General features: G+C 36.5%; 3 protein-coding genes across 3 annotated transcripts; all 3 read right to left on the minus strand.

Annotated features, from left to right (window-relative positions):
* Positions 1–1,805: 1,805 nt before the first annotated feature.
* On the minus strand, positions 1,806–4,246 carry LOC113330824 (cyclase-like protein 2). Its single transcript, XM_026577634.1, has 6 exons — positions 3,690–4,246; positions 3,266–3,310; positions 3,023–3,095; positions 2,567–2,664; positions 2,303–2,373; positions 1,806–2,132 (listed from the first exon to the last, which is right to left on the minus strand). Exons 1-6 carry the CDS (start codon positions 4,126–4,128, stop codon positions 2,007–2,009), a joined length of 852 nt encoding a protein of 283 aa, XP_026433419.1. The 5' UTR covers positions 4,129–4,246; the 3' UTR covers positions 1,806–2,006.
* Positions 4,247–5,508: 1,262 nt separating this feature from the next.
* LOC113346806 lies at positions 5,509–7,916 on the minus strand. Its single transcript, XM_026590327.1, has 2 exons — positions 7,752–7,916; positions 5,509–6,879 (listed from the first exon to the last, which is right to left on the minus strand). Exon 2 carries the CDS (start codon positions 6,211–6,213, stop codon positions 5,509–5,511), a length of 705 nt encoding a protein of 234 aa, XP_026446112.1. The 5' UTR covers positions 6,214–6,879; positions 7,752–7,916.
* An 864-nt stretch (positions 7,917–8,780) lies between these two features.
* Positions 8,781–11,314, minus strand: LOC113330838 (protein YeeZ-like). The gene is made up of 8 exons (XM_026577645.1): positions 10,971–11,314; positions 10,754–10,846; positions 10,269–10,347; positions 10,068–10,149; positions 9,911–9,950; positions 9,671–9,805; positions 9,461–9,598; positions 8,781–9,176 (listed from the first exon to the last, which is right to left on the minus strand). Exons 1-8 carry the CDS (start codon positions 11,243–11,245, stop codon positions 8,894–8,896), a joined length of 1,125 nt encoding a protein of 374 aa, XP_026433430.1. The 5' UTR covers positions 11,246–11,314; the 3' UTR covers positions 8,781–8,893.
* Between the last annotated feature and the right edge of the window lie 9,798 nt (positions 11,315–21,112).

Raw genomic sequence — 21,112 nt, forward strand, 5'->3', positions numbered from 1 at the left:
CAAAATCTGTATATTAAAATCTCAATAAATGTTTGTATGCCACTGACATTCAATTGAGTACAGTCTTGGTCATGCTATACTACTGATCAGCATTAATGTTACAGTAAACTCTCAAGATCTGTGAAACTGGCAAGTAAGATCGAGCTATGACTATTTTTTGTTTACTGTTACAAACTAGGGATTTGATATAACCTCTTTTTCATTTAGCAGTTAGATGTATTACAAGTACGCTTCTAATACAGAATGGAGTGTCGTCATAGTCCTAGAATACAAGCTCGGCTTCAGATGGAAGTTGAGAAGAAAAAACAACAAGAAAGAGATGTTCGATTAAATAATACTAATCTTTTTAAAAATAAACTCAACTTCAAGTTATATTAGTTCTTTGTTATTAACTGTGTACTATGAAATTTGGTAGCTCCAGTGATGCAATATACATAAAGACAATATACAATGGAATAACTGTTTGCTATGAGATGCCTCGCCTCCACCACCACTGATGGCATGGGCATTGGACATAGCACCAACACCCCTTCCGCCCCGTGCCATTATGGCACGGGCAATCCACTAGATGAAAACTTAAATCATTGTTGTAATTGTTAAGACGGTCAATTGACTTTACCCAAACTTCAATTTTGAACTTTCTGAAACCTAAACGCAATTCTGGTCATAACGTCATGATCCACAGTCTAAATATCCCTATTTTTGCTTTCTTTCTTTCTCTTTTTCTTTATCTTTGTTTTTGCTCTTCTTATTGTAATGGATTAATCTCTCCACTAGGATTAAAATGGAAACCCTATTATGTGTTTTAGAGATTTTCAATGCCATATGACATCCATATATTTCGGGTCACATTGTAAATTTTAGCTCTAAAATAAAGCAGCTGAGTAAAGTATTGTCATAGGTTTGCCAACTTGCCCATGAACAAGTAGCTATTTGCTATTATTTAGCATGGCATATTTCATTTGATTTTGTTACAACAGAAAAGGGTGGGCTGCTAGGGTCCGTATAGGTGATCCCTCAGCATCCTGGAAGTAGTGAAGAGGAAACCATATGTATGTTAAAACACTAGTGATTCATAAAATGCCTGAGTGGAAATATTGGAATTAGTATCAAGTCGACAAACATCTGCGAACCGGCGAGCTAAGATAAAAGTACTTATCTCTTTAGACACAAAGCAATGATTTTTGATCAAGTTGGGTCTGTTTTGCTAACTGCTATGACAATCACGAAACAAAAAAGACAGCAATAAAACCTTAGCCTAACTTCTAAGTTAATAAAAAAGTTGAATATCGCTTCTACGCCGACTAAGGGGAGAGAACCTAAAAAAAAATGGACTTCATGAATATTATTTTTTCTTTAGATTTTCTCCCTTGTTCGACGACAAAAAATATTGGGGAAAAAAGAAAGAGCTTCCACGAGATTAGCAGAAGAGAAAAAAGAGAGGAAGAAAATATGTAGCCTAGGGTTGGAATCCAACCTCTATTTATAAATAAATATATTTAGCTGGGATTTGTAGTTATCGTACCAAACTGCAATTCATAGTTATCATAATCAAGAATATGATTTATGTTTATCTAATCCAATTTCAGTTGATGAGAAAGTCTAGTCACCCAAATCTTTATTGGGCCAAAAATCTTGTTGGTTGGGCATATTTGGTATTTAAGCAAACTTCGGCCACTAGATAGATTGAAGGTCATATCCAGCAGATTTGGTGTCATTTAACAATATTAGGTTACGCGACAGATTTTGCAGTGTGGAAGTGGAACTCTAAATCAATGCAGATTCATCATTCATACATTATGGCGTATTGGCGTAGGCTTGTCCTTGGACAAGTAGCTTATTTTCAAATTATTTAGTATTACAATTGACATTGTTACAGCGCAGAGGTGCGCTGCTAGGTACTGATTCAAACTACTGTATCACAACCAGTTACAACTGTGGAGGTGCACAACCATGAAAACGAAATTATTGATTTCAAGAAACTTGTACACAAACATCATAGATGATCATTTGATGAGAATGCATCGTATTGGTGATCCCTCGGCACCAAATAACCTTAGCGGCAAGCAGTGGACATTATACATTCCTGCCTTAACGTCATCCAATTTTAGACCTTCCACTAGAATGACCTCCTGAAAGTATTTGAGAGGCCACTATTAAGCATGTTCAACAAAATTAACACCGGATACAGAATGAAATTAACTTATTAAGAAGCATAGGTTTTATTATAATTAAGCAGACACTCCATAACAGGGAAATCGATATAATGCCAACATGACCTGAAACATAGAGGTTTTCTTACCCTGCCTTCCAGGAAAACAAGATGAGAAGGAATCAGATCGTCATACGCAGCGACAGATAAGTAATCGACTCCTAGATTTCACAACAATTTTATTGAACTGTCAGCACGAAAAATTGTTTTCCGAGTAGAACATGCGAATGAAAAATGGCGCATGGTAACTAACGGAGTGTGTGCACTGGTACAGTGGTAGGTGCAAGGGAATATAGCAACATATTTGTATAATTTGATTGTGAAATAAAAGATCGTGGATACGAAATAGCTTACCAACTAGCTTGATGTCAGTGTTTTCTACTAGCCATTTTGCACCATCCCTCATAAATCCAACATAACTTGTATCGAACTCGCTTTTCCACATGAGCTTCCTGAGTTAGAAAAACCAAATTGATTTTTATTGACATGCACACTCGATTATAACAATCTTACCGATTTTAGTACGGTATGTGATCAAGAGGACACACTCTGAGGGAACAATGCCATATAAACTATGTTGTAAAAGGTGAGCGCCTAGCAAAAAAAAGGCGCCAAGGCGAGGCGACATGACCAATTTGTGTTTTTTTTCTTTCTTTTTTCTGGGCGCCTAGGCGAGGCGATGGGCTTGGCGCCTCGCCTCTCCCAACACCTTTTACAACATAGCATATAAATACTGGAACGGCCAAGCCTGTTCAAGAAAAATATTTATACAAGGAACAAGAAAAAGGTAATGTCAAAAGTATGCAGTACCTGTCAGTGTTTAATGTTCTGAAAAGAACACGACTAACTCCTTTAGGAATGTTTAAGGATTTCATAACTTCACCTGTAAGAGTGGATAAACTGTTATCCATGGCAATGACAACTGATGCACACAACTTTTAAAGTTATTCAGATTTACATTGACAGTTTAAATGAACAATGCTTATTCTAGCATATCGCTGTAATCGAAGTTCAATATTTGAATATAACGAAGACGATTTTAGTAGAAATTACAAGTTATGTTCTTGTTTCTTGGAACATCCACTAACAATGCCGGACCTGTTAGAACCAAATATAAAAGAAAAACATTAGCACCATCAAGTTCATCAGACATACTAATGCAGAAGAACTAGGCGAAACTAGCCAAAAATAAGAATTTACCCTTTGGGCAAAAGTTAATTAGAAAAACTCTTTTCTAAGCCGCATACTAGTTTCTATGCATCTGTTCATGGTGCAAAAGTCAAAATATCTTTTCTGTAAATCATATCTTCACTTTACCAATTTGCATTTTGCTTTTTTTAGCGGATCTAATTCCAATAAGAAAATAAATTCATTCTTAAAGATTTTAGCAAGAAAAACATTTTATGAACGGTAATCAAACAAATACTTCAAAAGGAAATGGTATCACCAAACTAGGGAGTGAGTGAGAGATGTATACCATTGAGAACTTCAAGATCAAGTGTATCAACATCGAAACCAGCATCAAAATAATGATCAAAAACATGACCAGGCGCATCAACATGGGTTCCAGTATGTATAGGCAACTTCATCTCAGAAAAGTTAGCAATTGAACCATTTTTCATACTGTCACCGTCATGTATAGTCAAGAACTGGCCTAATCCTTCAGATGATCCCCACTTAGGCATAGTACTTCTAAAAGTGTGACTGATATCAATAATTCTTCCTCCTCCATGAACTTCCCTTCTTGGTGGGACTAGCTCCATAGTGATTTCAGCCTCACCATTACTACTCCAAGCTTTGTAGGTATCAGATGGGTAAGCTTCTGTTGATGTTGCAGAGGAAGAGATCACCGCAAAGGATACCATAACAGAAGCACATAGTAGCATAATCAACTGAGGATTGCTATTCAGCGTCATCGTCTTCAGCTCTATCTTTAGCCTTTGTCTTTTCAATGGGGATCGAGTTGAATGCCTCACAGTTCAGTTGGTGTAATAATGCAGTTGAATGTCTATATTGGTGTGCTCTTTATATGGTTTGTCACTGGAGCAGGTATAAATGCATAGTCACCGTGCCCACTCCAAGAGTTTATTTTCATTTTTGTATTACAAGAAAAGATTTCGCGCCACTATCCTTGCATATCTTTTGTTGTTGAGTCTGGAATACACACGTACATCCGTGGAAGAAAGGGATTCCTTGTGTCGAGCGAATCATTTGAGTGGGTGTAGAGCCGAAATCATACCACCCACTTCAAGAGTTTTGATTCAGTGAAACATTTAGGTGAATTGTTTTTCTTCTGGTAAGCTTATAATTGAGGTTCCAGACTGGACATATGCAACTCTTTGTGGACCGAGATGGTCCGATAATATAGACTCCGTAAATACAATGTATAAACAACTGCACAGTGGTTGTAAACCTGTTGTTTATTTATAAATGTGTCAAGTAGATACAACAAAGCTGATACTTTGTTGATACTTTGAAAACACACATTGAAATCTAATACAAACAATAAATTCTACAATATCAATGTAACAAACACATACTCTAACACCACTAGAAGAAGAAAACCAAAGGTGCAATCTCTCGTCTCAGTTTATCCTCTCTTGCAAATCCCCCTTATAACTCTTCTCATCCTCGTAGGTAAGATTAATTACCGGACCTAGAATATCTACAAGTAAACGTGAACAATCAGATAAAAAGAGAACAAGTAATTAACAATTATAAACATGAATGAAAAAGATATCTTACCTGTTTCAATATCATCAACATCATCCACTAAGCTAGAAAGATCAAGATATGTTGTTGAATGTAACCAGTTTTGCGTGCAAATCAAGGCCTCAACTGTCCTTGGAGATAAAGAACTTCGAAACGGATCAAGAACGCGCTTTCCAGTAATTAAAGCTGATTCAGGTGCAATAGAAGACATAGGTATAGCCAGTATATCCCTTGCAATGCAGGACAAAATACTATACCAGGGAGAATGGGTCTTCCACCAGCCCAATAAATCAAATTGAGAGTTGGCACGAGTTCTCTCACATGGTTCTTCCAAATACCTGTCTACCTCTGATTTGTACTCAACATTAAACCTTTCCTCTTTAATTTTTCTCCTCCGTTTCCTATAAGCCTGACGTCTTGTGTCGCAACCAACAATTTCTGGACCTGAATAGAGTAACTTATACTCTTCATAGAGTTTCTCAAGATCACTTTTCACCTTGCACATTAACTTTACTACCAAATCCTCATCCTTTTCACACAATTCACCAAGATAAAATTTTAATCCGACTTCTTTTTCTCTCGGATCAAGCAGTACAGCAATAAACAAGAAAGGATGCATGTCTGCATATTTTCCTCAATACTTTATAATACTTATTAAACATTATAGTAGCCTTGTTTAAAGATGGGTCTTTATCGTTTACCTCCATTCTCAATTCATGAATATCACAAAGATTCGACAAGAAGGAATCTGATGTAACATACGTAGGTGCAGAAAACTTAACAATAGCATCAAGAACTACATCTAGGAACTCCACAAAATTTCTGGCACAACTCCAATCTTCAGCATCTGGAGCTCTTAAAGGAGACCTGCCTTTACCAGAACTAGAAGTTTTTTTGCCAAGAGCTGAAGCTTCTTCATCGGCTTCGGAATCAGAACAAGAAGCTTCTTCAATGTCAAGGGCGGAAGCTTCTCTATCAACAGTAGAAGTAGAAGTACTAGAACAAAACTTTGTATAGAACTCAGTATCTTCCCTTTCTAACCTTGCAAAAGCTTTTTCAAACTTTTCAGCTGCCTCTAACATCAATAGCGTAGAATTCCATTTAGTTTTATCATCTAAAACTAAACCCTTTTTGCAAGCAATCTTTTCTTTCTCGACACATTGCTTAAATTTTCTCAATCTAGAAGGAGAACTAATACATACCTCACCACTGCCCTGATTCTGGTAATACACTGATGATACACTTTTACACCATCCTTTACAAGAAGTCTGAGTGCATGAGCAGCGCATCTTACTTGTATGAATTCAGCTTTCATTACTGCAGTGATCCAACTGTTCATACTATCCATCAGATATTTAAGAGCAATATCGTTAGCTCTAGTATTATCAAGAGTCACCGTGAACACCTTATCAATTCCCCACTCTAACAGACATTTCTCTAGAGTTTTACCAATGTTTACACCTTCATGACTCCCAATCTGGCAGAAATTTAAGATTTTCTTGTGCAACTTCCAATTTTGATCAGTATAGTGAGCAGTTATGCACATATAATTAAGCTTTTGGATGGATGTCCATGAATCAATTGTGAGACACACTCTCTGACGATTTGCTGTAAAATAATCTTTCAATTTTTGCTTCTCAGACAAATACAGAGACAAAACATCACGATAAATAGTCATACAAGATGGGACCTCAAATCCAGGATCAAGGACTTTGGAAACTGCCTTAAACTCTTCTCCTTCAACCATTTCAAAAGGCATCCCACATTCAGTAACCCTTTCCATTAAAGCTTTCCTACAAGCATCATAGTTATAACTAGCTGCAGCTGTTGTGTGGAGTGTGACCATGCTTCAGATGCGGTGCTAGTAGATTTTCTTTTCTTACCCGCAGTTGGCTGATCTTGAAGTTCAGAAGCTTCAGCAGCAGCAGCAGCAGACCCAGTTGAGCTATTCTCAGCTAGAAACCATAGTTAGAATACAATCAGTCTCAAAAGCTAGTCACAACTATAATCATCATTAAACGAAAAAATGTTAGCGAAGCACGAAATGCAAACACTCATGTGCTAATCTATTGTTAGTTCTTAATGTGGAAGGCCAGTTCCACCACACGCTAATTTGCATCCTAAATACATCACATTGATGAACCAACTAACTATTATAACAATAATATCAGCTTTTGCCATGACAAGTTCAGGAGCAACAAGTATACATCACATCTAACTCAGTTCAGTTTCAAGTTTCATCAGTGCCAAAGGAAATTTATTGTTAGTTAGGTGCTTAGCAATGGATTCATACTAATATATACAATCATAATGTTTAGACCTGTGAACATAATTTGATTCAGTCCACAAATATTTTCTCGAATTCCATTCCATAGCACATCTTCTACGCCATCCTCTCTCCTCTTTATTGAGGTTTAGACCTGAATCTTACTACTGAACTTTTTCATTTGTATTAATTTAGACATGAATCCATTGAACCTAACTCTCATATGCTTGTCACCTTTGCTGTTGTTTTTTTTTTTTGATCGGTTTGTCACCTTTGCTGTTGGAACTACAGTCCCCCCAACTACCTCAGTCAGGTAGTAATGATAAGAGCTATTACAAACCCTAATGCTAAGAAATTCTCATATTCCCATTTTGAATTTGATATGCATTCCATTTATCCCCAAGTCTTTCTAGTTACATTTACTCTTTACTTAACAAACAAATTAAATTAAAAAAAACTGCCTAATTACTCAAAATGCAACGAACAACACAGGGACCTTCAAATTAAGCTCAAACATATGAATCGAATAAGTGTAGAAACTCAAGAACAAGGATTACTTACGAAGAGACGAGAAGAAGAAATTAGTCTCTGGTAAATTTGGTTGCAAGGAACTTTAAGGGTTTGATGTATATGCATGCTGAGGGACGAGAAGTTCCATCATCTTCAGTTAGCGCTATTTGAGGGAGAACAAGGGTTTTAGGGTTTTATTTCAGAGAAAATTATTTCATTGGCGCCATTTACAAGTTCTTGCTTCTCAATTGCCAATTGCGGACCCTTGAAGTGAACAATTTCGTGGACCCTGGCTAGAACCATTTGGGGCTCTGTTTTTGGTACACTGTTATTAGGAGACCTTGTTTGTTAAGGGGTTCCCATATGCTTAGACCTGAACGTGCTACAATTTTTGTTGCGGAGTCTTAACGGATGACCAGAAGGTCCAGAACCAGATACATATATGAGTAACCAAAATGAGAATTTGATTATTTTAGCTCGAGCATAAATTTGCAAAAAAAAAATGATTTTGTGGACTTTTAAGCATTCGTTCCTACAGAACCATAATGCAGAATGTACGATATACTCGAGCGATCGTCATGGTCCCTCCTGTTGCAGCACACTATCTTGGTTGCCTGGCTTTCATTCTAAGCAGACAAGGATCCTCTTTCATCTTTCAAAAAGCGTTCAGCAGAGGGATCAAGGTACCTCGCAGCAAAAAAATTACTGAGGACGTATGATTTGAAGGTAATTGTTCTAGTTTAAATAGATGTACAGGGTTGTCAACTGGCTCAGCAAAGCTTAATAAATTTGGGTTTGTTTCTAGCTCTGCTTACAAAATACTCCCTCCGTTTTTTTTTAATAGGCCAGTTTCTATAAATAAAAGTTTCAAAAAGATAGGTCAGTTTCCTAATTGGGAAAGTCAAATGTTATTTTAATTTTTTGGGACCACTTTTCTCTTAACTTCTTTTGATGACAAGTGTCATGTGGACCACTTCACTTTACTTCTTTTGCTAACAAGTGTCATGGGGACCATTTTACTTCACTTATTTTATTGACAAGTGTCATGAGGACCACTTTCAATGATTAGTTCTTTTAATTTCCTTAAATTTCGTTAAAAACAAAACTGGCCTATTAAAAAAGAACGGAGGGAGTACTATAAGTTCATAAAAAGGTTTAACAAAAGCAGCCTGAATTGCCTAACCCTACTGCCACTAAGATGGGCAATCCATTACGTTGATAATTTCTTCCAGTCCAGACTTGTATGACGGATGGAGAAGTTTCACTTCTAATTCTTTCTTGATACGATCATTTAAGACCCTTTTCTTGCCCCTGCCAATTGTCGCTTTTGATATCCTCGAGGTGTTATAACTAGAAATATAGTTAGAAGGGGGAAGCTCAAACTTCCCAGGCCACCTTTTCTCTACCAAATCCCTTGCAAAAGCGAATACTTCAGCCCGAAGAGCTGGGAGATCGTCGACAACATTGTATATTCTCCTGCAAAAACCAACAATTATCGGCGATTCAACATTCTGCGTGGATTTAGATAATCTTGCTTATATATATATACTGAGCTAGTACAAGAACCCATCTTCAATTTTTACATTGGTAAGAACAAGAATATCATATAAGAGAATGAAAATTGATAAAGAAAAGCAAATAAGAAAAAAAGACTACTCGAAAAAAGTGAAAAGTAATGGCTTACATCTCATAACAAAAATATTTTAGACAAGATGATGAAACACACGAAAAACTGAATCCATTTTTACAACGACATCTACCTGGTTGATGGAATCACAATACTGGCTTTAATTGCTTGATAAATGTCTGCAACATGGACTCTGGACGTGTAATGCTTTCCTTCCCTCAACCTCTGAGATTGTGTCAGTGACCCCTGTTTGATTATAGTGTCCACGGCACTGCAAGAGAATCAGCAAAAAGTCAGAAATTTAGCAGAAATTTATGAGAGGGTAGGAAATTGTGGCACACACCTTCTTCCAGGTCCATAAATCCCTCCAAGTCGTAATACTTGAACTGACACTCCCAGATAATCCTCAATGCTCAGCCACCCTTCCTCTGCAGCCAATCTTGCTTTAGCGTAGTCGCTTGTAGGGTTCGCAGGATAACTGCCATTAGAAGCATTTCGATTTTTGTTTCAGTGACATTGATCTGAGCTTCTACGACTTTAATAAACATGCCAAAAGCGCACTTGGTTTAGATACAATGCTTACTCCTCATCAACCCATGCTCCACCACAATCTCCGTAAACACCTGGAATTCACATTAAGATGACATTTTCACAAGCTCAACATAAACAAACATTCTTAAGACGGTGGCCTCAATAGAATTCTTAATGTAACCTAAACAAGTTATTTAAGAAGAGTTTACTTGTCGATGATAAGTAACATATCCATTGAAGTTTTCCACCACTTAACCTACTCTTCAGAAGGTTACCATAATGATAAAGCACCTGTGCAAAAAATGCGCAGACATAAAAGAGATAGCATGAGTAATGAGATAGGAGATTAGTATAGGGGTGTAATAGCAACAGATAGTGCACATTACCCTAAAAGAATTTCCTAAGCTTACCGGGTCACCAATACCAACAATAGGAGGTACTGAAACAAGAAGATGAGTAGCCTGTTGCAAACTATTTAGGCTCCAGAAACTGAAAAAGAAACGAAGTATCTTAAGTTGAGGAGGAAGCCAAACAGAAACAACCAGAAGACTATATCAACCAAAACGCAACTATATCAGTATGATTGTTAACTCCATCTTACAAGTTAGCAAACAGACTTGACTTAGCTAACCTTCAAACAAACTGTAAGATATAAGAAACATAATAGGTTTGCGCCTGCGCCTTTCATGTTACTTCATTTGAATCACACTGATTAAGGTTAGTCTGAGGAATTAATATTTTGAATGTTTGGGTTTGTCTATGTGCTGATTCAACTAGCCTTCTAATAGAACATTTCACAATGAATCTAAATCGTAAATAAAATGTGCAGCAGAAAGACATAATAAGGCTAATCAACATTTGCAAATGCAAAACTAATTGGAATGAAAAAACTTACTCAGTTTCACCAGTTTTGAAGATCTCAACATCAAATCCCAACGTCTCAAGCTCCTTCTTCTTACTTGAATCCGTACAAGTCCCATACACCTGCCTATTACAGACCCAAATCCATGATGAAAATTACTTGTATATCTATCCTAATTCCAAGTCAATTTTGGCCAATTAGGGCAGAACTTTGAAAAAGCATTCAAAAAACTATTAATGAGATAGCATACCAGCAGTTATCTTTCTTTAATTGTTCCCCAACAAACTGTCCAACGAAACCCATACCTAATATACACATTGTTAACGAATTGGTGCTGCTAAATTCCAAAGTTTGTTCTTTTTCCGTCTTCTTCATTTCTGATGATGCTTTACAGATGAGACGTTGAGTGTAAAGAGTTGTTGGTACTAGAGCTTTCTGAAAATTAAATTTTTGAGGTGTGACACGGAATTGAAGGGGTGAATTAGGAGAAAACAGTCGAACTTGGACATGATGACATATTGCCATTGAAGGAGTTTACTGCAGCAAGCTCAAAAAATTTCTGTGTTTTCGGTTGTCGTCGGAGCAAGCACGTTTGCTTTGTTAACAGCTTTGTTAACAAAATTTACCGTAATCTTGCAATGGGAAATCACTATGGCTTGGCAAACTCTCAAGTTTGCCATTTTTGCACTCATTGTGGAGCTGGCAAATTTGTCACTTAGCCAAGCCAGGTCAAGTTTCTACCGAGCGATCGAGCGTTCGGTTTTGTTTACACCGTTAGCGGTTTTTATATGATCGGTCGGTCTAATCTACACCGCTACGTAGAATCTGATCCAACGGTCATAAATCTTCCCCATATATATTTTAAGAGTGTGAGTAAGCTTGAAGAAAATAGTTAATGAAGTCAAATCCAATATATGGTAGGTTGGTGGTTATGAGTTATTGTCATTTTTATGAGTAGTGCTACAATGACCGTGAAATCCACCGGGAGAAATCCCGCGGCACTAATAGGGGTGGGCCCCATAGGATGATGGTGGGACCCATCCTTATTAGTGCCACGAGATTTCTCCCGGTGGATTCCATGGTCAACAAAGCATTTCCGCATTTTTATTGTGTTTCTTTAACTTAGCTATAATAGTATGTCTGTATTCAGTCACTTCTTATTCATGTTTTCACTGCCATGAGTTTTTTGCTAAGAGTCTAGCTAGGTATGCCAAAGACCTTTTTTGTTTAAGTATCATTGAGTGTGCATTTGCACACGTTTCAAGATAATTTCCATTTCTGGTTAACCTGATTTTGCTGGTGTTGAGTAGGAACCTATCGCTGTTTGAACAACTTCATTTCCCATTGTTGCTGCATTATTAAACCTAGAGTCAACTCATCTATTGATTTTCTGATATGATTTAGGCCAAATGAGTCATGGGTACATATCACTGATCAATTGTATTTATCAAACCTACCAAATTCCTCTTCCATTCTAATTCACACCTTCTTCTATTTTCTTAGATTTTTCAATGGCTCAAAACATGTCTATGGCTCAATTCATAGAAGAGCAACATGCGGCCGAAAATCAAAGAGTTGAACTTCGAGCTAGTGTGCAAAATGAAATAAGAAGAGAAAATAGTTGGAGAGGTGCACAACAACGCAATTTTAGCACGTTAGAAGATGAATGCATCTGCAGGCGATTCCGTTTTGAGGACGCGTTTTACTGAAATTTGAAGAAGAAACAACGAACCTCAACAATCGTGATTCGATGGTGTTGAGTGCTCGGTTCTCCATAATTTCTAAGAATGTTAAGAAGTATATTGGTATGATAAGGTAAGAGGCTCGAAACATGAGAAGTGGTGAAACCCTGTTGGAGATTGATCAAAGATGTCGTGCAAAGTGGCTCCGTGACAACAGAAAGCAGTTTTGATATGCAAGTTGTTATGAAATCTTAAAAATGTTGCCCAAATTTAATCTAATGTATCAATTTTAAGTTCTCAATTTTAACTTAAATAAACTTTAAATGAAGATTATTATTTATCAAACAAAAGTGCAATTACATTAACGATTTAAACAAACACGAATCATATTAATAATTAACATTTATATCAAACTAACATTTATCTATCAAACTAACGATTACCAAATATATATTTCCCTAAGCTTGTTTGATCCTGTGAAAACTCATTATTTAGAGTCTGAGATGGTGGTTGAGTAGCATCAGGTGATTCATAACCTTGATATGGTACCAGAGATGGTTGAATTGGAGGTGCTTGGAATCGGTGAAATGCTGAATTTGGGGTATACATTACGGATTGCCTAAATGCATCCATATTTACATCACCACCACCAGGAGTAATTACAGGACCTTGGGGCATGAAACCAATAGGAGACTGGAAATCCGTCTCCACGTTTGCTGCTGGTGTTGTTCATGCTACTTTTGGTAGCTGAGTCTCTTCCACCATAGTTGGAGTGTCATGACGACTTCCACGACTTCCACTTCTTACACTGCTATCACCGGGCATTTGATAACTTGACCCTAACGGAGTCTCAGTAAATTCATAACTTATATTCTCCCTCTGTATCTACATCTGTCTCAAGTGAAAATTCTGGAATTGATTGATAAAAAGCGAAAAATTGTTCAACTGGTTTTGATACTCTTCTTGTTATGCCACCACACTATAATATGGATAGCTCTGTTGCAGACCCTCACTAGTAAGTGGAATTGTAACAATATCTCCACTTGGTGATAAAGTCTGGACTTCCCAAGAATATTGGAAGCATATTTGACGACCCCATTTGACTGCTAGGATATATATATGCTTCACCCGTCAGTGGTGGAGGTTGGGATGGAAGATCTGTAAGTGGCAAATTGTCAATTTCTGGAAAGTCAACACTACCTAAGTTTTGTGGATAAACAACAATATTTAGCTTGCATACCTTTTGAAACCAGCTATAGTAATCAAAGTCATCACCTGGGATTTGGATCAAATCTTCAGCTTCTTCCCAAGGTTGTCCATTATTTATCAACTTTATCCAATCATCATGTGAAATTATTGAAGTTGGAAACGGGTTGATTGCTTTTACCTTTCTTCCTTGTAGCTGAAACAGACGTCTTTATCCGTAGTACCAAATACCTTGACCCCGAATTGGATTGTAAAACACAAGTCTCTTAAGGATTAACTGTAGCATGGCTTGTGCCATTTGTTCGTGGAACTCGCCATTTTATGTATACGGCATTGGCATAATTTTGATACTAGTTCTGCACAGTTGTTGCATCCTCTGAACAACAACTATATTTTGACCATCATTAATTTGATTAATCCAACTTTCAGTTTTGTACTTGTACACGATTGGAAAAATTAATCGTGTTTCGTGAAGATCAGGTTCGCCAACCTTAAAGTAAGTATACCACCAATACTGAAAAATAACATTGATGTGTTAGTACATTCACCCCTACTTTGACAATTAACTCGATAATAAATCTAATAATAGAAAGGGATTGTGGTTCTTTACCTCCAATACGATCCAAAATCCATTCAAGCTATCTAAGTTCTTACATGAGCATTCACCAAAGCTTATGCATAACTCAGCTAAAATTGCAGAACCCCAATCATAATTTGGCGCTTTAGTTAAATCTTCTAAAGAGTCCAGAAAAACAATTAATACCACTGAGCTAGCATTGGGGGAAAAAAACTTGGCCTAACATCCATTATACAAAAATACGTTCAAGCTCGGGATAATCTTCAACTCTGTGTATCTCCTTGCTAGCACAACGGTTCAAAAAAGCCTTCAACCCAGACACTCTTAATCCATATGAGTGTAATTTTCTGGATTCTGGATTTCCTTCAGTATCATTTAAGTACAAGGGAAGTAGTTGTTTCCATCTTCCTTCTGATATCAGCTTTAATTTGTTAAATTGTACTATTTCACCCTCACTTTTTATTCCAGTCAACATATGCAAATCTAACGGTGTGAACCCTAAAAATAACATGGTCATAAAATTAAAGTTTGTATGTGGAACTAAAATTTGAATCAAACTAAAAAATTGAATCTCTAAAATTTAAAATTTGTTTCTAAACTAAAAATTAAACTATTGAATGGAAAAATAGAACTTACCACACTCGAAATCCTTGAAAAAGAACGTATTTGCAGTGTTCCACCAATGTTCACAAATAACTTGCACAACTTGAGTCCTGTGGTTTTTTCCTTTCATGAAATATAAACATTGCCAAGGATATCTTCTCAAGGATATTCTTGAACAGCTTCGGGGAGTAACCCAAACACTTCGGTTAGCTCAGACCACCCATCTCTTATTTTAGGTAAGAGAACTCGCTCGGGATGGTTACATAAATGCGTAGATAATACACCAGGTCCAACTAGTTGCCTAACATTTGCGAACTCTTGGTGTTTTATCTGGACCCATACGATATCACTATCTGCAACAAATTTTCCTTTGTCTTTCCTGTTTCTTTTCCTTTGTCTATTTGTTTTGGAACTACTCATTTTTAAGTAAAAAATCCCTCTGGTCTGCTCTCTAGAGAAGGAAAGAAAAATAAAATTGTGAATGAAAACTTAAGGGAATGGTGGTATTTATAGACGGTAGAGCACCGACCGCAGGAGGTCGAGTTTAAATCGCTAGCGGTGCAAACTAGACCGGCCGATTGAAATGAGGCCGCTAGCGATCGAGCGAGAAGACTCGATCGCTTATGTTTTTTCCCATAGTGGCACGGCCAGTTTGCCAGGCCAGCTGGAATGGAAAATGGGTGGGTTAGCCACCCCCCATAGGAACCTGCCTTAGCTCGCTCAAATCTAATTTTCGTCGAGTATTATTTTATTCAAAAATTCTCAACAAACCGTCCCCATAGACTACTCCAAAAACTTTGTGACACATATGGTGGGACCGAACCCACTACTAAATGCATGCGAGAGAGAACGTTTTTGGGATAGTTTTTTACATTGTTCATATAGAACCGTTGTATTTTATTTAAGAGGCATGATGAAGTAGTCTCAGAGATATTGAACATCAGATTATACAGAACACATGAGGGAATGCTCAAAAAGGATAACCGATAACTTAGAATGGTCTTTAACAAAAAATGAAGAATTTTCAGTGAACTCCTTATACTCAAAGCTTCAGAACCCTTTAAACTCAACCTCGGAAATAAAAAACAAAAAAAGATTTAGAAGGTATTGAGCAAGGATAATCTTAGAGAATAAAATTGGTTGTTTGTAAATGTCTGCAAGACGCCTTACCAACTAGAAAGAAACTAGGATCTGTATCGAATGTAGAAACTAAGTGTGTATTATGTGAACAAGCTGTGAAATCAACACGTCATTTATTCTTTGAATATGATTTTGCAAGAGAGGTATGGAACTTACCTCCAATGCTTGTACATGGAGTATCTTCAACCTTATGTTATGTTAATGATAGTTATTTCTTAGTTAATTATAGCCATCGAATGGAAGGTAACAAAAGGTTGGTTCATATGGAAAGAGAGATGCCTACAAATCTTTGAAGCAAAACAAAATTCTCCTTCCCAAGTTTCTTAATCTATTGTAAGACGTTTTGTATATTGGCATACAGATAATGTCACTACTTTGAAATAACCCATCACTAGAACTCTGCACATAGACATAAATTGAGCTTCACCTGTCTTGAATACTTATAAAATATGTTGTGATGCTTCTTGGATATATGCAATTACTAATGCCTGGTTTAGAACTATTTTGCGTAATTGGAGATATACTTTAGGATTTTTAAATTCTCTCCGGCAGAAGATGTCAAAGCTGTAGCTCTGGTACAAGCAGTCAAATGGTCCAAAAGAAGAAACAGTTATAATTTGGTCATCGAAGGGGATAATCTATCAACCATAAATTACGTTTAAGGAAAGAATAACTCAATTAGATGGCAATGCACAACAATCCTAGATGAAACAAAAGATTTGGCAGGATAATTGGTCTCTTTTTTTGGTTTTCAGTTTGCATATAGAAGGGCGAATGGAGCTGCTGACTTATTGGCAAAGAAATGAAGAAAATCTATAATTTTAGTTACTTAGCACTTGCGTTTTTAATTCCTAGAATGTGTTTGACTCCTTCAAATTTTATGATGTAAATATCTTAAATAACAATGCAGTTCCAATTTTGAATGAGGTTAATCAAACAGATTCATCCATTGTAAGGACAACTCAGTTGGAGTCTGTCATAAACAAGACTGAATCCGAAGATTAACTGATTTTGTTTTTCTATTTCTTAATATATTTATTTTATTCATAAAAAGAAAAAAAAATTCCATTTACCAATTTTAGTTTCGATCGATAATTTCCAACGGTTGATTTTCAAAGTGATAGATGGTGGTGTTATACGTCTCGGATTGTGCTCATTTTTTGTAGGATTGTCGAGTTTCATAAGAAGAATGTATCACCAAAGCACTAGCTTCAAGTTCATTTTCGTTTGGACTCTAAAGAAAAACTGGTGAAAATCTTGTAAGATAATGTCCATATAAGATTGTCCATGGATCCTCCCTCTTTATTTAATTTGACTTTTACATCATAATTAAGTGTTTTTTTCCTATAAAATTTCGAAACCACACCAAGATTTAAAAACATACTGGAGTGACTTATTCTAGTGAGAGTAGTTCAGAAATTGGTTAAGCGATTCGAAATAAAGAATATAAGAACAAAACGGTTGTTGAAGACGATCAAACTTTGAGGGCAATATAATCTTAAAGAATAGCTCAAATCATGTACTTTTCTCTCAATCCAATCATCTAAATTAGGTTTTTACAACATGCAATCACTTGAAAATTTTGAAATCAAAGTTTTTTAAGTTTAACAAAATCGGTCTATGATATTATACTCGTAGATCGATTCCTTTGTAAAACTGTTGGTGTTCATCCCCCACATCAACCTATTATTCGGCATGTATTTTCTTGCTGAAGAACATATAACCAGAATCGGGCGATGTTCATGCCCACATAGACCGATTCTTCTATGGAAGAAATACCAGTTTTTGTATGTTTTTCTGTGGTTTCTAAAATCGTTTTATGTGGATGTACACATAGACTGGCTGTATGGCATGTGTTAAACGTTTTGCTAGAATCGGTTTTTGTAAGTGCTTATATAAACCAATTTGTGGTTGGGAGAATGCCTAGGTTTTCTATATGTTTTTTTTGGCATATAATCGGTTTATATTGACACATTTATAAACCGATTCTTTTTTGGAAGTGTTAGGAATCGTTCTATGTGGATGTATCATGTTGGCCGATTTTATCCTTTGAATGTATAAATTTAGTTAAATATGGTTGTTTATCGTGTATTTTCATATTCTCTAGGGATAACAAAGAGAAGCAAAAGCAACTCGAAAAGAGAACAAAGAAGAAACATGATCTTGCTTATCCTAAGAGTTTGGAACCTCGTCAAAAGGACGACAAAAATTTGGTTGCTAGACACCGTATGGGATCGGCGGTTAAAGCTAAAGAGACCCAAATCAATGAACCACCACCTCAAGTGGGCCTTCCAATACGATCTGAACCTGGTACAAAAAGTGATGATAATGCCCAAGTGGGGAACAAAGTAATGAAGAACAAATGCTGAAGATGATGTTGACGAGAAAAAAGTGACAACGAAGAAGCACATGAATAAAAAATGATGAAGAAGAATCACATGGAGAAAAAGGTGATAATAAAGAATGATGGGGAAAACAAGTTTAACAACAACAATGAGGCAAAGTAAAATCTCCAAAGGGACCTTCGAAGAAGATAGGAGATGATGTTACCTTTCGGCCCTCGTCAAGCTATTTATGGGTTACCACATGATAAGGGAAAGTTGTTGTAGGGGTACAAACAAAGTTGAGCAGCTACCATCTGCACAACCAGAGCAATTGTCTCAACCTTATGCTATGTAACAAACTTTTATTTAAGTTATCACCTATTATCCGCTCAGTATTTTCATTGTTATCTGTCTGTATTATTTTTAGGATCACACCTACGTCGTGTGTCTCCTTAATCCTGGAACGTCACTGACTAAAATGGGCTCATGGACACTGTAAAAAGATGCGCCCTAAGTCTTCAAGCTATTAGATTCTACCGGTTTTTTGGTTGCGGTCAAGAATTTGGTGGTTGAATATGACAAACCTCTTGTTTCCACCTTCTCCGAGAAATTTTACAGGGAATTTTTTTTGACAATAACTACAAAAAATATGCAGTTCATTAATATGCTTAGCATATGAGTAAAGCCATGATGAGGCCCAATTACGTAAACGATTTTGAATGGCTGAAGATTCAATAATTCACTAAGAACGTGTTCGGTTCAGATGAGGAGAAAACTAAGTCGAAGATGCTAGTACGCACGACGAAGCTAGATACTTTCATCTCGTGAGCTAGAGGGACCAACCATGGGAACATGGGATTAGTTAATTAGATAATACCCGGCTCCGGTATATTGGAAAGCTCGTGGTAGTTTACATAAGTATTTGGAAGCCGTGTTATTGAGCATAAATATACCTCCGGATGTGCCTTCCAAACATAATTTAACCCCTTTACCATCATCTGAAGATTGGTAAAATATGAGGTACTATATCAATGTGGTGGTTGGATATCCGAAAGCAGGTGATGAGGCATCTCCATGTTATATTCCTTGGTACCTCAATGTTTCGCATACCCGTGTGATATGAAGATGCAATCGTCCCTTCATTAAGGACCGAGATAAAACTCTCGATATTCTGGTACATATTTTATTGTTACCCCCGTAGATTCTGATAATGGTATTAAATGATTGGTTAAATGCTTGTTTGAAACTAAAACAGATAAGACGAACCAGGTGTTGGATAATCAAAGCAATAACATGTATATGGCAAGGAATAAAAGTTGAGGAAGATGAAAAAAGGATTAAATAATTGAAGAGTTTGGAAGATGAAAATGCTGGTGCATCTTTTAGGCAAAAAGTGGAGATGAGACCAAAGAGAAAAAGGAAAACGAGAGGGAGCGATCAAGGTGAATCAAGCACCGGCCAAAATGATAGTGGTGATGATGCCAGAGAAGAACGACCTGCTAAACAAGGACGAGGTGGACGTGGCCATGGTCGTAGTGATCATGGTGGGGATGTTGATGGTGATGAAGATTATGTTGAATGAATAGATTCTTGATTTCCAAACTTATTTCTTTAACTATGAATAATTACGGGTCCAAAACTTATGTCTTTAACTAATATTTGTGGTAGGACTTATAAACCTACAATTAAACTAACTGCAAGTATACGGTGTCTACAATGTAGAACACGGCAAGCACAGATCGTTTCCACATGGACTTGGTTGATATGGAGATGAAATTCTAAGTTCTACTATACCAATTTAAACAGCGTGTTTGTCGATACGACTAAAACTTGGAAAAGATCAAACTAGAAAAAGTAAAATGGAAATAAGGATGCAATGAGAGTAAAAAACAATCAAGTAGGGAATACTAGGGTAATGAAATCCACCACTTAACTTGTACTAGATGATTTCAGTTTCAATATTATTCTTTCCCTTATAATGGACAACGATGAAGATGCAAGTCTGCCACATATGCGAGGCAATCTAAAGATGGATATATAATTCGAGAACAACTAAAGTATTAATCCCTAATTAGCTGTCTTGCTATGGTACAACTAATTATAGATTAAATGTATCAGTTTTATAAGAGTTGATGCAATAAACCACAATTCTTTTAACAGCTTAGGATGCAAGACATACAAGGTGAAAGTTGTGTTTTGAAGTGCAAAGATCGAACCATCTCTATTCAATTAATTATACGAAGAAAAATATCTGAAACATGAAGAATCTAACATAAGGTTAAGGGTTCATCTATACCCTAACTAAGAAATTAGAACATATTGAAAATAGGGGACAAATGGAATTGAAATATAAATAAACTCATTGTCATTGATGCAATTGAACTCTAGTATTTATCCAACTGATTTCCTCACAACAAAGAAAACTAATTAGAGTATTTCAAATCATACTCACTGCACACCCCAATTACACAGCAATCACCCCTTTTCATACAATTTACCCCATTCCCTTTTCAATCCCAATTGTCAACAAATTCAATATAAAATTTAGGGATTATCTTCAATATAAAATTTATGTTCTCGAAACTCACCACTGAGTAGTATTCTGCATCCTGCACAACCAAGAAATTATCTTCACTAAATGGCTGATGTTGTCCTTGTTGCCAGGAAATGAGATTCAGACCTAATTGCCAGTTTCTTGTGTTCACCACATCCACCTTATTGTCGTCAATTCCAATGCTGCATTTAGTGGTATTCGCATAGAACAACAAATTCAGACCAATATTTTGTCATTCTGCCACTCTCGAAAACCAATTAGCCGACCTACTCTTGTACTTCATAGTCTAAGGCTAGGTTGAAATGG

Source organism: Papaver somniferum, chromosome 1 (assembly GCF_003573695.1).
Source record: "Papaver somniferum cultivar HN1 chromosome 1, ASM357369v1, whole genome shotgun sequence".
Classification (NCBI taxonomy): domain Eukaryota; kingdom Viridiplantae; phylum Streptophyta; class Magnoliopsida; order Ranunculales; family Papaveraceae; genus Papaver; species Papaver somniferum.

Bases quoted from the DNA above. Each gene is read 5' to 3' on its own strand.
- LOC113330838 (XM_026577645.1), bottom strand. From the start codon at position 11,245: ATGGCAATATGTCATCATGTCCAAGTTCGACTGTTTTCTCCTAATTCA. The intron at 9,599-9,670 runs GTGTGTGCCACA...ATTCTCTTGCAG, and splicing joins ATTTATGGACCTGGAAGAAG to TGCCGTGGACACTATAATCA. The intron at 9,177-9,460 runs GTAGATGTCGTT...TGGTTTTTGCAG, and splicing joins ATTGTGATTCCATCAACCAG to GAGAATATACAATGTTGTCG.
- LOC113330824 (XM_026577634.1), bottom strand. From the start codon at position 4,128: ATGACGCTGAATAGCAATCCTCAGTTGATTATGCTACTATGTGCTTCT. The intron at 3,096-3,265 runs GTAATTTCTACT...CCACTCTTACAG, and splicing joins AAGAAACAAGAACATAACTT to GTGAAGTTATGAAATCCTTA. The intron at 2,665-3,022 runs GTACTGCATACT...TTTCTAACTCAG, and splicing joins AGAACATTAAACACTGACAG to GAAGCTCATGTGGAAAAGCG.
- LOC113346806 (XM_026590327.1), bottom strand. From the start codon at position 6,213: ATGCGCTGCTCATGCACTCAGACTTCTTGTAAAGGATGGTGTAAAAGT.